Raw genomic sequence first — 13975 nt, forward strand, 5'->3', positions numbered from 1 at the left:
CTTACAATGTCAGCGTCATCCTGGAGCCTGGACAAAACAGCTAAGCTAAGAAAAATGTTCTTCTGACAATGGTATTCACAGCAACCCCGTGAAATAAAAAATAGCACAGAACAAAAATATTGTACAATAAAAGTGCAAAGTCCAATTGGATTCTTAATATTTTAAATAGCAGTAATGTTAATCCCAGATTGCAGAGCAGTGACATTTGCAGTCACATAAATGAAATGCCTTGACCTCAATCCAGAAATGCCTCAATGCTATTGAAATGCAGGCTTGACTCCACACATGGGGCTGTGATTACTGTACAATTCTGAGCAGGATTAGTTAATTCACCTCTAGGCCGCTGATCGACACTGGGGCCTAGATAGCCCCTTAAGGGTACTTAAGTCAGTTACATACACCGAATGGGGCTTTTGCCTTTGTGCTCAACTCAAGCAGAGACTGCTTGTGCCATGATGATGAACTGAGCTGGAAGCACTCTTGGGATGCTTGCCAAGCGTTCGCTGGCCTGGGACTATGGAATCAGAACTTATGCTGCAGTTAGTTCCCATGGCATTACACATGGGTTTGTGGTCTTCTTTAGAGCTTGAGGGAAGGGGGAAAGGGGGGCAAGGTGACCTTTTTCGTCTATCCACCTCAACATGGCGGTTCTGGTTGGTCATCCTCAAAAAGCCTCACTGCAGTGATTGGGGCCACTGCATGAGAACATCCAAGCACATGTGCCACTCTCATTCATCCATTTGCCCTGGCTGGCCACTCGCCTGGCTACACCCCAACCCCATTCTTTCAACGCAACACACACTGAAACACGGAATCCCCTTTCATGTATCTCTTTTTGTCACTGTTATCCTTGTTTGTTGTTTTGGTTTGAGCCATGATCAAGGTCAGGATCATGGAAGTGGGGGAAAGCTCTCTTCCTTGTCATGCCATGGACCCTAAAGACAGCTCCCTGTTGAGTCTGCTATTGTATGCCATGGTATGAAAGATGCCATTGATATTCTTGAAACAAAGATCAGCTTTTTTCTGGAGTGCAGACTGGGACTGTAGCCTGGGTTAAACAGACAACCCTTCTACTTTCACCTGCTCTATGAAGGATACCATCTGATAAATTTAAACCTGTGAGCGTTTGAATGCTCATGTTCTGTAAAGAGAAAAGTAGCACTCTTGCCTTCTTGCTGAAATATTTTTTAAACTGTTTTTAAAATTCCCCTAGGTTGACCCATACTTTTACAATTATTTAACATGCTCATTTCCTGCGACAGCCTGCATGCTTTTCATACTTAAATTTCATAGTTTTTCCTTTGCCTTGTTTGCTTCTATAATCCAGATTGTGACTTTGAAGTCACTGATTAAAAATGTCGATCTATTTTCACCTACAATAACTCTGCTAGAGGTCTGGCAATCTCTCATGAAAACAATCATAAGCTCACAGAAGAACAAGTTTGAAAGAGGACATGAAATCAAAAGACATGTCCAGCAAACAGCCACTGAGTTGGTAACTCCACCCTTTCATCAAAGCTCTCCTTATGAATGGCTAACATTTTTCCAACCATGGGGATAGTTTAATTAGTCCATGGGGACTAATGAAACATGGCTAATAAAGACACCATAGACATCTCTTGTAAAAGGAGTAATAGCCAATTGCTGAAGGCAAAGAGAAGCTGATAGACTAGTTTTAATGAGGGAAGTGGAGCAGCTTATTGGACCTTAGCAGAGAGTAAAAGTAAGCCAAATTCTGAAGTCATGTCTTGGTGATTTTACTTATAGAAGCTTTACAACAGAATAAGAATGACTGTCTTCAATTCAGCGTAGCCTTTTTTTTTCTTTCTGGCTTGCCAGACTCTACAAGATTCACTGATGTGGTTTTAAGTGTATAAAGTGGAAGAATATGCTCAGGATCTCTTAGTAGTAACTACTTTATTTCCAGAAAGGTAACCAGGTTTATGTGTTGCAGCCAAAGCAATAGCCTTGTGGGAGCTTCAAGATAAACACTTATTTTGGCATAAATTCATGAAGTCTTGACATAATCATTGTGTTAGTCTTGTGATTTCTCAAAAGTGAGAGGCGAAACACTCCCTTTTGAGAAATCAATACATGCAACAAGAACAAAGACTCAAATATAGCACTGATAACTTGACCCTAACATGTTTCCACTGAACTGCAAGCAAGTTCCACTGAACAGCAATTTACCCCCAAGGAAGTGCAGAAAGGGTTTCAGTCTCCATATCGCATATGAAAACATTACAACCTTCTGAGATGAGTGTAGCTAATATTTGACCAAGTGGGCAGAGAGACTACATTTGTCCATATAGGGGAGACTTCATTGCAGTCCATTATCTGATCCTAATCTGAGGAGAAGAAAGGTAGGGTATACGTTTTGTAATAATGCTGCTGCTGCTGCTGCTGCTGAAATGCAGAGATTTCTTGTTCTAGCCCTTTTTCAAAGTCAGTGGCAGATCAGAGTCCTTGTGTAAGTATCTTAGTGAAAAGCAGGCTTGAGTACCTGCAGGGCAGGGTGGAAACAAGCTGCCAGAGTTGCGCTGCACAGGATGCCTGAACTGTAGTTTGGAGAGAAACGACAGTCTGATAAACTCTGCTGGGATGAGTGCATGTTGATCTGCTTAGGTGTGCTGCATGGCCAGTCTTGACTTTTATCAGAGACACTATTCTAAGCAAAGTGTCATGGGCATCTAAACCTGCATGAAGTTATATACTTTGGAAGCTAAAGGGGGTTTCTAGGCATCAACCTGGATGGCTTTGAAAGGGGATAGATGCCAGTCATGAGGGTGCCACATTCCAGCTCGTTTTGCAGGCGGCATGCTTGTTACTGGGAAGCATGAGTGGGGGTGGAATTTGCACACATGTCCTACTTTTGGGTTTCTTGCAAACTGCTGGTTGGCCACTGTGGGGGCAGAATATTGGATTCAGAATAAAGGGACTCTTGGTCTCACCTAGCATAATGCACTTCTCATTCATTCAATTTACATTTCGCTCTTTTTCTCACAAAGAACTCAAAGCAGCTTACATCATTCTCCTGCTTCTGTTCTCAGTCTTATCCCCACAAGAACAACACCGTGAGGTGGATTGGGCTGAGAGTTTGTGACTGGCCCAAAGCCTCCCAGTTGGGTGCACGGCTGAGTGGGGACTAAAACCCAGATTGCCTAAGTTTCAGTCCTTGTTCTTAACCACGACACCACACTGGCTCTCTTCTTTTTATGTTCTCCCTCACTTTTTCTTTGGAAGCAAAAATAATGAAGTTGATGTGAGGAGGCAAGACTCACTGGAGAAAACAATCATGTTAAGGAAAGAAGATGAAGACTAACTATGGGATGGATTGACTCCAGAAAGGAAGCCACAGCTTTGAATTCAAAGGAGCCAAGCAATGCTGCCAGGGACAGGACATGGGGGGGGGGGGGAGGGCGTCATTCTTAGGGTTGCCCTAAGTTTGGAGATGACTTTACAGCACATAACGGCAGAGAAGTGCCTTTCTTTCAAGTAACCATAAGGTGCATATGGGGCAGGAGAGAAAGTGAAATCCGTTGTGACCTCCTGTGTCAGAGACACTCATATATTTAATCCATGTATTAACGCTGATTCGGTGGGTCTCACGTTCTTCTCTTTTGTTGAACATGGGGACTCCGTGGGCGGACGCGTGTGAGTACACGCACATGAGGACGCGGGGTATACGCACGTGAGCGCTGGGTGCCTGCGCGCAGATACGCCCTCCTGGCAAGCGCCAGGTTGGCGCCGGGTCTCGAAGTGGGGCGTCTTGCAAGTTCAGCCGGATTGCGGGCCGCTGGAAATCACTCCGGCGCAGCGCTGCCCTTGCCCTTCCACTTGTCCAAGAAAGGGCTCCCTCGTCCTCGGGGGCGGGTTCCCCTTCGCGAGGGGGGGCGGGTTCCCCTTCGCGAGGGGGGGCGGGCCCCTCTTGGCGGCCCCGCCCGCTCGGGGTAGGGTGAGCGGGCGGCCGAGGAGCCCAGATCCCCGAGCATCCCCTCGGCCGCAGACGCGTCGCCGGAGCCGCGGGGCAGCTCCTTCCCCGGCCCCGTGCGCAGCCATGGCGACCGGCAGCTCGCCCCTTCTGCACCCGCCGGGGCTGGCCGCCTCGTCGCCCAGAGCGCCCCCGGCGCCGGGTGTGCCGGTGCCCTCGACGGTCGCGGTGCCGCCTTCCTTCCTCCGCCCGCCCAGCCTCTTCATCCGCGCGGCCGCCGCCGCGGCCGCAGCCGCCGCCACGCCGGGAAGCAACGCTGGCCGCTATTCTCCGGCGGCGGTGGCGGCGCTGGAGCGCGGCGTGTGCTCCCCGCGCACGCCGAAGTGCGCCCGCTGCCGCAACCACGGCGTGGTGTCGGCGCTGAAGGGCCACAAGCGCTTCTGCCGCTGGCGGGACTGCGCGTGCGCCAAGTGCGCGCTCATCGCCGAGCGCCAGCGCGTCATGGCCGCCCAGGTGGCGCTGCGCCGGCAGCAGGCGCAGGAGGAGAGCGATGCCCGCGGCAGCCCCCCGCGCCCGCGCCCGCACCTTCCTCGGCCGAGCGGAGACACGGCGCTGAGCCTGGCGGCGGGCGGCGCGAGCACGGCCGGCGAAGCCGCCCGAAAGAGCTACCGCCCGGAGGTGCAGCGCCGGCGAAGAGGTGGGACTGTTGCGGGGAGGACCTGGAGGAGGAAAGCGGAGGATGGCTGAGGCGGGACGGCGGGGAACCCCTTCCCAAGCCCAGAAAAGGACACCAAGCGGCGCTCAGTTTGAGCCAGAGCTCCATGAGGGGGACGCTCTTAAGCGCGCCCTCCTATACGCGTTTAGAAAAAGATGCCTGCAATTCCCAGTATGCCCCAGCTATTCGTGTTGCCTTGGGCATGCTGGGAATCGTAGGTCTTTTTTTCCACTTGATAAACTTGCGTGGGATTGTACCTTCACTCTTTTCAACGTGGCAGGTGGGATTGAAGCCCCTGATAATGACGATGGCGCCTCTGAGCATGTACAGTCTTTTGTGGACTGGCAGGGTGACGATAGCTAACCCTGGGCATGTCTGCTTGAGCCACATTTCTCCCTCCTTCATCTAAATGATAAGGATATGTCAAAAAAGTTCACGTGAAGGGAGGCGTGCAGTTTATCTGAGTATAGTTATTAATGCATCCTTTTCTTGTCACTTTTAGATATTTTGAATATTAACAGAGGACACATCTACACAATTGGGATATAGGGAAACTTCATGGGAAAAAATATTAAGTGCTAGGAACATTTTGATTGGAATATTTATTTCTGATGTGAAATAAATCCTGCTGTGAAGTTATGTTTGCCTGTGGCCATTCCAGTTGTGGTGGATGCATGATTAACTGCTTCTGGGATCCAGAACACACTGTGGATAGAACAAATTGTCAATAGAATCTGTTTCATGTGAGATCAATTCATTTACATTGGTATTACATTGAAAGGATGCTTGCTATTAGGAACAGTCTTATGACACAAGTGGAATATGCTGAAAGGAGGGGTATTAATTTTATTAACATTTTTTAACACTTCTTCCATCTCAAACCCATCTGCACAGAAGCATGCTTCAGTGGCACTTCACACTTCAACCAAGATGTGTGTGTTTTAAAGACTGCAACCTTTTACTGCCATCCTTATCATGGTAGATTGAAGGCATTGATCTTAAAATATGTGTTGAAGGTTGAGCCATGAGGAAAAGTCATAATACTTAGTGCTGTTTCTGAAAATTATGTCCAGAGGGATAGTTGTGCTAGTGTCTGGCAGCTAAACATCTGAATCTTGTGGCACCTTAAAAGCTAACAAATTTATTATGGCATAAGCTTTCATGGACATGGTCCACTTCATCAGGTGCATTTAGTGTAACCTGAATTGGCAGGTATACATATCCATGTTTTAGGGTAGGACATGGAAGTGAGAGAGAACTGAAATTCAGGAATCACAGATAATGATCCTTTAAGCCCAGGTAGTCACCAAGGATTCTTGGGTATCACATCCTTGCTTTGCCTTAGTGAGCTAATTAACACATCTAGTGTGATAAAAAGTGTTTGACCCTGTTCAAGCCAAAAAAGAATTGAATTTTTCGATGAACTGTAGTTCAGCTGGTTCACATGAAAATTTGTGCTTGGAGTTCTTTTATTTAGGGATGGCCACCTTAAGGTCATTTGCCGGAGCTTACTGGGAGGTTATTTTTCATGTCAGATTTGTGGCCATCTATTCTTCTGCCTAAAGACTGCCCTGCAGTAAGAAATAGATGGCATATATCACATTGGAAGAGGAGCAACTGTATGAATGGCTGATGTTGTGGGTGTACATGTAATTGTAATTTTCGTGTAATTGTGTTTCCAGAGTAGATACTGAGGCAGAGTTGCAGCCCATCCATAATAAATAGCCACAAAGTATGAAGCTGCAGCAGCTTTTTGGTGTGGTAAATACTGACCCTGAACCTCTTTGAGACTGAACCTAGTAGTTTTGCTTCTTGGCTGAGCAAGGTAGATAAAAATCAATGATGAAAAGAAATCAATACAATTAGATTTTTTTTAAAATAAAATGCTTTTTGAGGAAAAATCTATCTAAAGATAGTTTCCTATTTAAGATACACTATAGTCCAAGAGTTAGTCATCATGAAATGAGGATTAGTTTTTAATTATGTAGCATGCGGTTGTATATTCATACAATGTTTAATTTTTTTGGGAAATGAATTCCATTAATCCATTCTCGATAGCATGGTCTTTCAGAAGTTTTTGTAAGATTATTGGGCAGTTTTTCCTATCAAGAAGATATTAGCACAGATGCTTTGTTTTACAGTTCTCAGAACTGTGAATTTGTGTCTGCAGAGGTCACATGCCTCTTCAAAGCAATAATGTTATAAAATAAACATACCAAGTTGAGAAAAAGACCTTCATCCCATTGTTCCTTTGCAAATCTATGTACACAGAATCACCCTTTCCCTCTTAAGTGCTAAGTTTCTAAACATGCAATGAATAGAAGAAGATTGTTGGAAATGGAATAGATCTGTGGAAAAAGTGAAGGGTGAGGAGTGAGGGGCAAACAGTAAAAATGAAAATGAAACCTTTTGAGTAGAATACTCCACAAGTCTTTGATCTTTTTATGTTTCGCTTGGGGTTTATCATATGATTCTTTCTCTGGAGGGGACAACCTATAAAAGCAGCAGGCCATAAAAGAGACCCATATTGGGAATGTTTTAATGAAGCTTCTGTACCTACGGGTAGGGCAGGCATGCATGCAAATTATAAATTAGAAAACCGTGATTTAAATCTTGTTTTACTGACTAGTGGTGTAAATAGTGATTTAAATCGATGTGCTTTAAATCAAATCAATCCTGAGGCTGAGTGACCTAGATTTACTACCTGTATTTCACGGAGGCAGACTTCGTGTTTAAAGGGGCTGTCCTGTGTCCTGGACTAGGAGGCTTACATGCATCCAGCGCCCCACCCAAGGCAGCGTGGCCATGCCGCACCTCAGGAAAAGGGCCGCCTGGTTTTAGTGCCAGGTAGGAGGCTCGGAGAGGAATTGATGTAAGCCTGCCTCCCCAGCCTCATTTTCTCCCTCCTTTCTAGCAGTCCCCCTTTTCCCTCTCCAAGGCCCAGTGGCAACTGGTGGGGGGCAGCTGGAGTGGTTTTTTCCACACCTCCTGCAAGGCGCCAGGATGGGAGCTTAGCCTTAGAGTCCCAGCTTTGGACTTTGACTCCTCTAATAGACTCCCAGGTGATGCCAAGAGGCTAATATATTGTGCCCTGAAATAGCAACCTTAGCCATGTCTACTCTGAAGTAAGTCTCATTGGTAGGCGTGTCAGGAGTGGAGCTGGCGGGTGCCGGGGGTCCGACTGGATGGCCCGGGAGGCCCCTTCTGTTTCTGTGTTTCATTATATTCAACGGGACTCGGTGCTAAGTAAGTGTGTGTAGCATTGCACCTTACTTGCCCCCAGGAAGCTGGCTTGCAGGAGTCCCAGTATAAGGAGATGGGAGCACTGTGGCCGCCTTTCGTTGTTCTCAGTGGCTGCAGTGGCATTGATGCTGGTGAGCTTCCTGGGAGCGTGGGCTAATCGAGCTCTGTGAAGGAGGGGAACAGGGTGGATGGGGAGGGTGGTCTGGGTGCAGCGTATTTTTGTCTTTAAAATACAGGCAGTGAAAAATGTTCATAGGTTTTAACCTTTTTACTGCTGATAGAGTTTTGCAAGTTTTCTAAAAGTGAGGATCGCTTCAGGTACAATGCGCTTCCTATGTGGATATCACTTCTGGATAGGGTGTTATGTGTTTCCACTTTTATGCAGTCATGTGTGGCAAGCGTACAAGTCTGTTTCACCAGCTGGCCAAGCAGGGAACTCTGCTCAGGTGTTGCACCAGATGCGTAGCTTTGAAGTGGGGAGAAAGGAGGCTGCACATTTAGGATACTGAAGAAGTGAAGCAGTAGTGCTCAGACACTATGCTGAACTTCTGGGACTTTCCTCTAAGTTCCAACCCACAGAGGCTTGAAGGGTGGCAACTGGGGAAGGCCGTTTCTGTGGTGCCCCCCCCCCCCCCACAATCTTTGGAACAACCGCCCTGCTGCCACCTTCCTGCTGCCAAATTTGCCATCTTTTGGCACTATGGCAAGACTGCCTCTATGCAGAGGCTTTTAAAGCTCTCCTTAGTTATCCAGGGGCCTGAACAGATTATCCTGGTGATTCTTCTTCTTGGGTCTTTTTATTTTCTTTTTAAAACAGTATTTTATGCTATTTAAAATCAATTTTAAATTCTTTTAACACTGTTGTCTTACGTTATTGGTATTGTTTTGTTTTTGTACATTGCTGTAAACCACCCAGAGAGCTTCCGCTATGGAGCAGTATAGAAATGAAATAAATAATAATAATAAAAATGGTTTCAAAGGGACTGAATAGCATACAGTACATGCTGTGAACTGCCCAGAGAACTTCAGCTACTGGACAGTAAAGAAATGACATTGATGATGATGCAGACTGTAAGTGCAAAAGAGACAGAGTAGAAAAGAAAACACACAACCAGTTCCACTATATTATGTGCAGCTATGAATGCAGAAGCGCACGTGCGTGTGTGTGTGTGTGTGTGAAAGCGGCGGAGCTATTGGATGTGCCTTATGAGCTCAAGAGTATTTGACTACATGTTTAATTCCCTTTTCTAGAAGAGAAGATTGAGAAGAATAACTTCTACTGTAGCGAACCAGGCAGTTCTACAGCCCATTTCTATGCACCCTCCATGAAGTCTGTTCCTGAAGCAATTGGAGGCCACAGAGAGAAGCCATCAGATGCACAGCCTTTAGGTAAAGAGGTGACTGTGCAGTCCTCATCAGGCCCTGATGAGTCTTTAGAAGGAACGGACAGCTCAGCTTCTCTGTCTTCTTCAGACATGGAATCAGGAAACGAAAGTGAATGTCCCAAGGACTTGATCTCCAGTGCTAGTTTTCCTCCCTCTCCTGCCGCTGGTCCCTCCAAACGCAGATCCCCCCTTGATATACTTATCAGGGTCTTTCCGAATCACAAACAGAGTAGACTAGAGAGAGTTCTGCAGTCCTGCCAAGGAGATATAGTCCAAGCAATAGAACAGGTACTGAATGTGGACGAACACAAGCCAGAATTCGGAGAGCTTCCCCTCTCACCTTTGCCGACACGCAGTGCCTTCCGGAGATCCTCTAATTTTAGCCTCCTGGGAGTAGATGTTGGGACACTTGGCATTCAGTCAGCATTTTCCCCTTTTCAAACCAGTCCGGCTTCTTTTGGAAGTGAGGTGAATTTTTATGGTCTAAGCCCTAGACTGGGAATTAGACCACTGAGAGTGGCGTATTCTCCTCCAGGAAGAACCTTACCTGGACTGACGTCGCCCTACACAACGTCAGGATTGTTTCCTGCTTGGCCTTTTCACCCAGCTATGGACTATTCTTTTTCAGGAGTGATCAAAGATGCATCTTGCTTCCCCAGTAAAGACACAATTGTCAGTAGCAAGATTTACAGCAGGTTAAATGAAGAAAGCAAATAATCTCCTGATCAAATCTTAATTGTTGTAGAATGTATTCTGGTGTGTGCAAGGGGTAGCATCAAGTCTCGAAGATCTACTAAGTAGATTTTAATCCTTTCTGTTTTGGGGGGAAAAGGTTGTAATGGGATTCTTCATTTTGACATGAACCCTTTCAGAGTACCAGCAGGGAAGAGCCATTAGAATTAGCATTGGTTTTAAATATGACCTTTTAAATACATATATTCCATTTTCATATTCTTTGGAGAAGGTGACATTTAAGAGGTTGTGATTGAAAATCCAAATTGAAGTGCAGAAGAAAACAATAAATCATGATTGTTGAACTCCCATTTTGCCTTTTTCAAGAAGTTTGATGCTTTTATTTTTACTTAGCATGCTGATATTTTAAATATGGAGACTTGGTTTCAGAAAGAATTTTAAATATATGCTATCTGGAGCAGCGGGATGCTATTAAGGAATAAGTGTTATAAAAAAATTTATAAGGAATTTGGTACATAAGTGGCTTTTTCAGGCTTTGAGCCTCACATTCTATTCACGGAAAAATGAAAGTATGACCTGCATTAGATGCAAGCCAGTATGCTTTAGCAACATGTGAATGCGAACTATGGCTAATTGGAACAATCCAATTTCATAAGCCATGATTTGAAGTTGGCTTGTTTCAATACCCGCAGTTTGTCTGAGTTTGAGCATAAGACTAAACTGTAGTTAGTTTTAAAACAAAAGCTTCCTTTCAACTGTGCCAGAGGAGAAGAGGGGCAGGGAAGGCTGACGATACTAAGAATTATTCAAAGAATCCTAAACAGAGCTTTTTTTCCTAGAATGGAGTCAAGGGGCATGTCTACATGTCATGCCAACCCACCCTGGCAAAACGGATTAACCCAAAGCTTCCAATTTTTGCACTCTCAGAACTGCGTACAGTTTTGCAAATATGGCTGTTTCTTATATATGTGTGTGTGCACAATGAGTGCATTTTTTAAAGTGGCTTGCCAGGCATGAGAGCTCCTCCAAGCTGCTGCTCTGGTGCTTTGCAAGAACTATCAGTGGCTGCTAAAACAGTGATCGCAAAAGCTGCCTATCAAGATGGTGTTTGAGATTTGGAGAAAAAATAGTTCATAGAAATGGCTTCCTGGAGGAGTGGCGGGGGGGGGGGGGGGGACCCAGCCCCTGCCTGTTGCCCTACGCTGTCATGGGGACACTTGTAGGTTGGCTGGCCCCAGTGGATGCCCCAGTGGCGAGCGTTTTCTGCCACACATACCAGGGGGCTCACTAGCCAATTCCCAGCACTCACAGTGCAGTTAGTCACCTGAGCTTGGATGACCCAACAACCCATTGTGAGTTCTGTAATCCCTACAACAGACCATGGGTTGTTGGAGGCTTTTTGCCCACGAACAAGCCATCCTATGGGAATCAGAGTACGTTCATTTGAGACAACAGCCCATCATGGGAAACAACCCACATTGGGTTGTTCTGTTGTATGAATTCAGTCAATTTAATGAATGCTGTTTATCTTGCCATGAAGGTACATGATAAGAATTTTTATTACGAAATCAAGCAAGTCTGGCCCTGGTCTGGTTGAAAACCTTGTGTCATCCTTGCAGCATTCCATGTAGAATAGACACGGCATTCATGTAATAAATGAAAGAGTGATAAGATAATGAGCAGAATATAAGCCAGTGAGAATGGCTGTTTAGCTCATATATCTTTTTTTCATGTCCTCCTTTCAAGCAGCACTCTCCCACCTCCAAAATCATCCATTCAAATTCAGATGGACCCTTCCAGAGCAAAATGCAAGGGGCTGCTTTTAGTGGGTGGATGTTTGCCCACTAAACATCCATGTGCCAGGGCAGCTGTTACTGGATCACTTTTCGGTGATGTATGTTGCGGGCACAGGGGTGCTGATCCAGACTGGGACTGCCACCAAGGGCAGAGAGTCAAATCTCCCCATGTCTGCTCAGTAGGGTCTGAATCCTTATCAGTTTGTCTGTAGTTTTGAGTAAAAGAAAAAAGAGACAACAGTTGCACATGTTTTTCAAGTAACATGTAGCTTGACCCGATTTTTCTGAGCCCTCAGTAGACCATGTAACATGACCGCTTCTTCAACAAAAGCCAGAGATACATTTTTCCTTGTCACTCCTATTGATAATCTTTTGTGCCTCCTATGAGTTTGCCAAAGACAGTCAGCAGAATAGTTTATTCACGTAATTTGCTCACCTTCCTTTTTTTCCTGATTCTTGGAAAACTGCAGAACTGAGGCAGCCTTTAGTTTTCTTATATTTCATGCAGAAAATTGAACTCCCAGTTGTGTGAAAAAAATGAATGTAGAATAGGCAGTGCACATGTCAGAGCAAAAACAGAAAAAGTATTTTTCCCAATGAAATGATTTGCAGACAAGCTGATTATGGAGCAGGGTTTCCTGCACAGCAGGACAGGCATGTTGTCTGTCTCAAAAGCAGAGCACAGCCACAAGGTGCCCTGCCTCTCACCCATCGTGTACTTCAAGTTTATGGGGAACATCTGACTCAGTTGATCAATCCACTTCATGTTATATTTTCCCCTCAGTTAAAAAAGTTTATGAATCTGGGGATTTGGTCCAGAAGCACAGCTTTGGTGCTTAATTGAGACTGATGTCCTGCACCATGAACCCAGGAGTACACCTCACAGAATTCGGTTGGACTTGGTTTTGAGTAGACATATAGATGGTCAACATGTGCTTGGATGTCACCCATGCCTGCCCTGATCAGGCCAGCTCAAAGTCGACTTTCCTTTTTTTAGGTGAATTAGGATTCAAAGCTGGTGATCACCATCTTGTGGCTACGCACGCTCATTGCATTTAAAAACAACACAGAATTCTTGTTAGACATGAGAAAGGAACCTATTTAGAACTGAGGTTTTTTCCTTTTGCCCCCCTGAAATTGCAGCCAATGAGGACAATTTGCAACCCTTCATTCACCATCTTATTCATACAGGTGGTACATGCATTTGCTTTAGCCCCATTCAGCTAAATGGGTGCATAACTAGCATGGAGCTATTTGAAACTTCTCCCTCTAAGAACTACTGTTTTGTTAATTTTAGGAAGTTCACTAACTCAAGTCAACTCCGACAAATGCAATCTTGGTAGGTAAGTTATGAACATGTTAGGTAAAATATTTATCCTGAATAAATAACCTCAAGAGCTTGAAAGGTTTGCCTTTCAATTAGAATGTGTGTACTGAAAATAAAAGAGTGCATGCACAATTTTGAGAGCTCTTCTCTCTCCTCATGGGATGTGTTAGGTTAAATTGATTGTATATTCAAAGGTGCCATGGTCAGTGCCTCTCATCCGGGTGTTTTACAGCAAGCTCTGGTCCCTGACACCAGTCACAGGAGGAGCAAAGGAGTAATCATGGCAGCATGACGTGTTACACATGTGAACACGTCAGCACAACAGCCTTGCTTTCCCAGATTGCTCAAACAAGAGCTGGTACTTTTAGGCGTGGCCTGTTCTGCAAATTCTGTTACAGATGAAGCCAAGAATTTTACAGAGGGTTAGGAGAACCATGTCCTGAAACCCAACCTAGTGTCCTACCTGGAAGGTTTTGTTTTGGAGTTGAAAATAAAAGGACATTCGTGCCTAGTGTAACCCAATGCATCCCCTTTCTCCACGACCAGAAGACAACCTGCCTCCAAATTGATGGAGGGACTGGTGCCTGGCCTAGTTTTCAGAACTGGGTGCAGGGGCTTGCGTGAAGGCGATGCAGGGAAATGTTATTATCCACTTCATTTATTCTTCATCCCAGGCTTGCTGCCTGCACAGTTAATTTTTTCCAGAAGGCTCAGAGACTGACTTGGAGCCAAGAGAAGCTGCCAGATAGCACATGCTGCCAACGTCTCCTTCCCTGGGGAGAAAGAGGACGATTCATGCCTTAGTTACTCTAAGTTACTGTTTCTTGAAGAGCTGAGGTTTTGTCTTGCTGTAGAAGCCATAACTTTGATTTGAAAAGTGCTGTG

At 45.4% G+C, this 13975-nt stretch overlaps 1 protein-coding gene across 1 annotated transcript; it reads left to right on the forward strand.

Annotated features, from left to right (window-relative positions):
- Positions 1–4057: 4057 nt before the first annotated feature.
- DMRTA1 (DMRT like family A1) lies at positions 4058–10196 on the forward strand. The gene is made up of 2 exons (XM_044428120.1): positions 4058–4628; positions 9141–10196. Exons 1-2 carry the CDS (start codon positions 4058–4060, stop codon positions 9989–9991), a joined length of 1422 nt encoding a protein of 473 aa, XP_044284055.1. The 3' UTR covers positions 9992–10196.
- Positions 10197–13975: the final 3779 nt, after the last annotated feature.

The sequence above is a fragment of the Varanus komodoensis genome, unplaced genomic scaffold, assembly GCF_004798865.1.
Source record: "Varanus komodoensis strain SLA01 unplaced genomic scaffold, ASM479886v1 scaffold19, whole genome shotgun sequence".
Taxonomy (NCBI): Eukaryota; Metazoa; Chordata; class Lepidosauria; order Squamata; family Varanidae; genus Varanus; species Varanus komodoensis.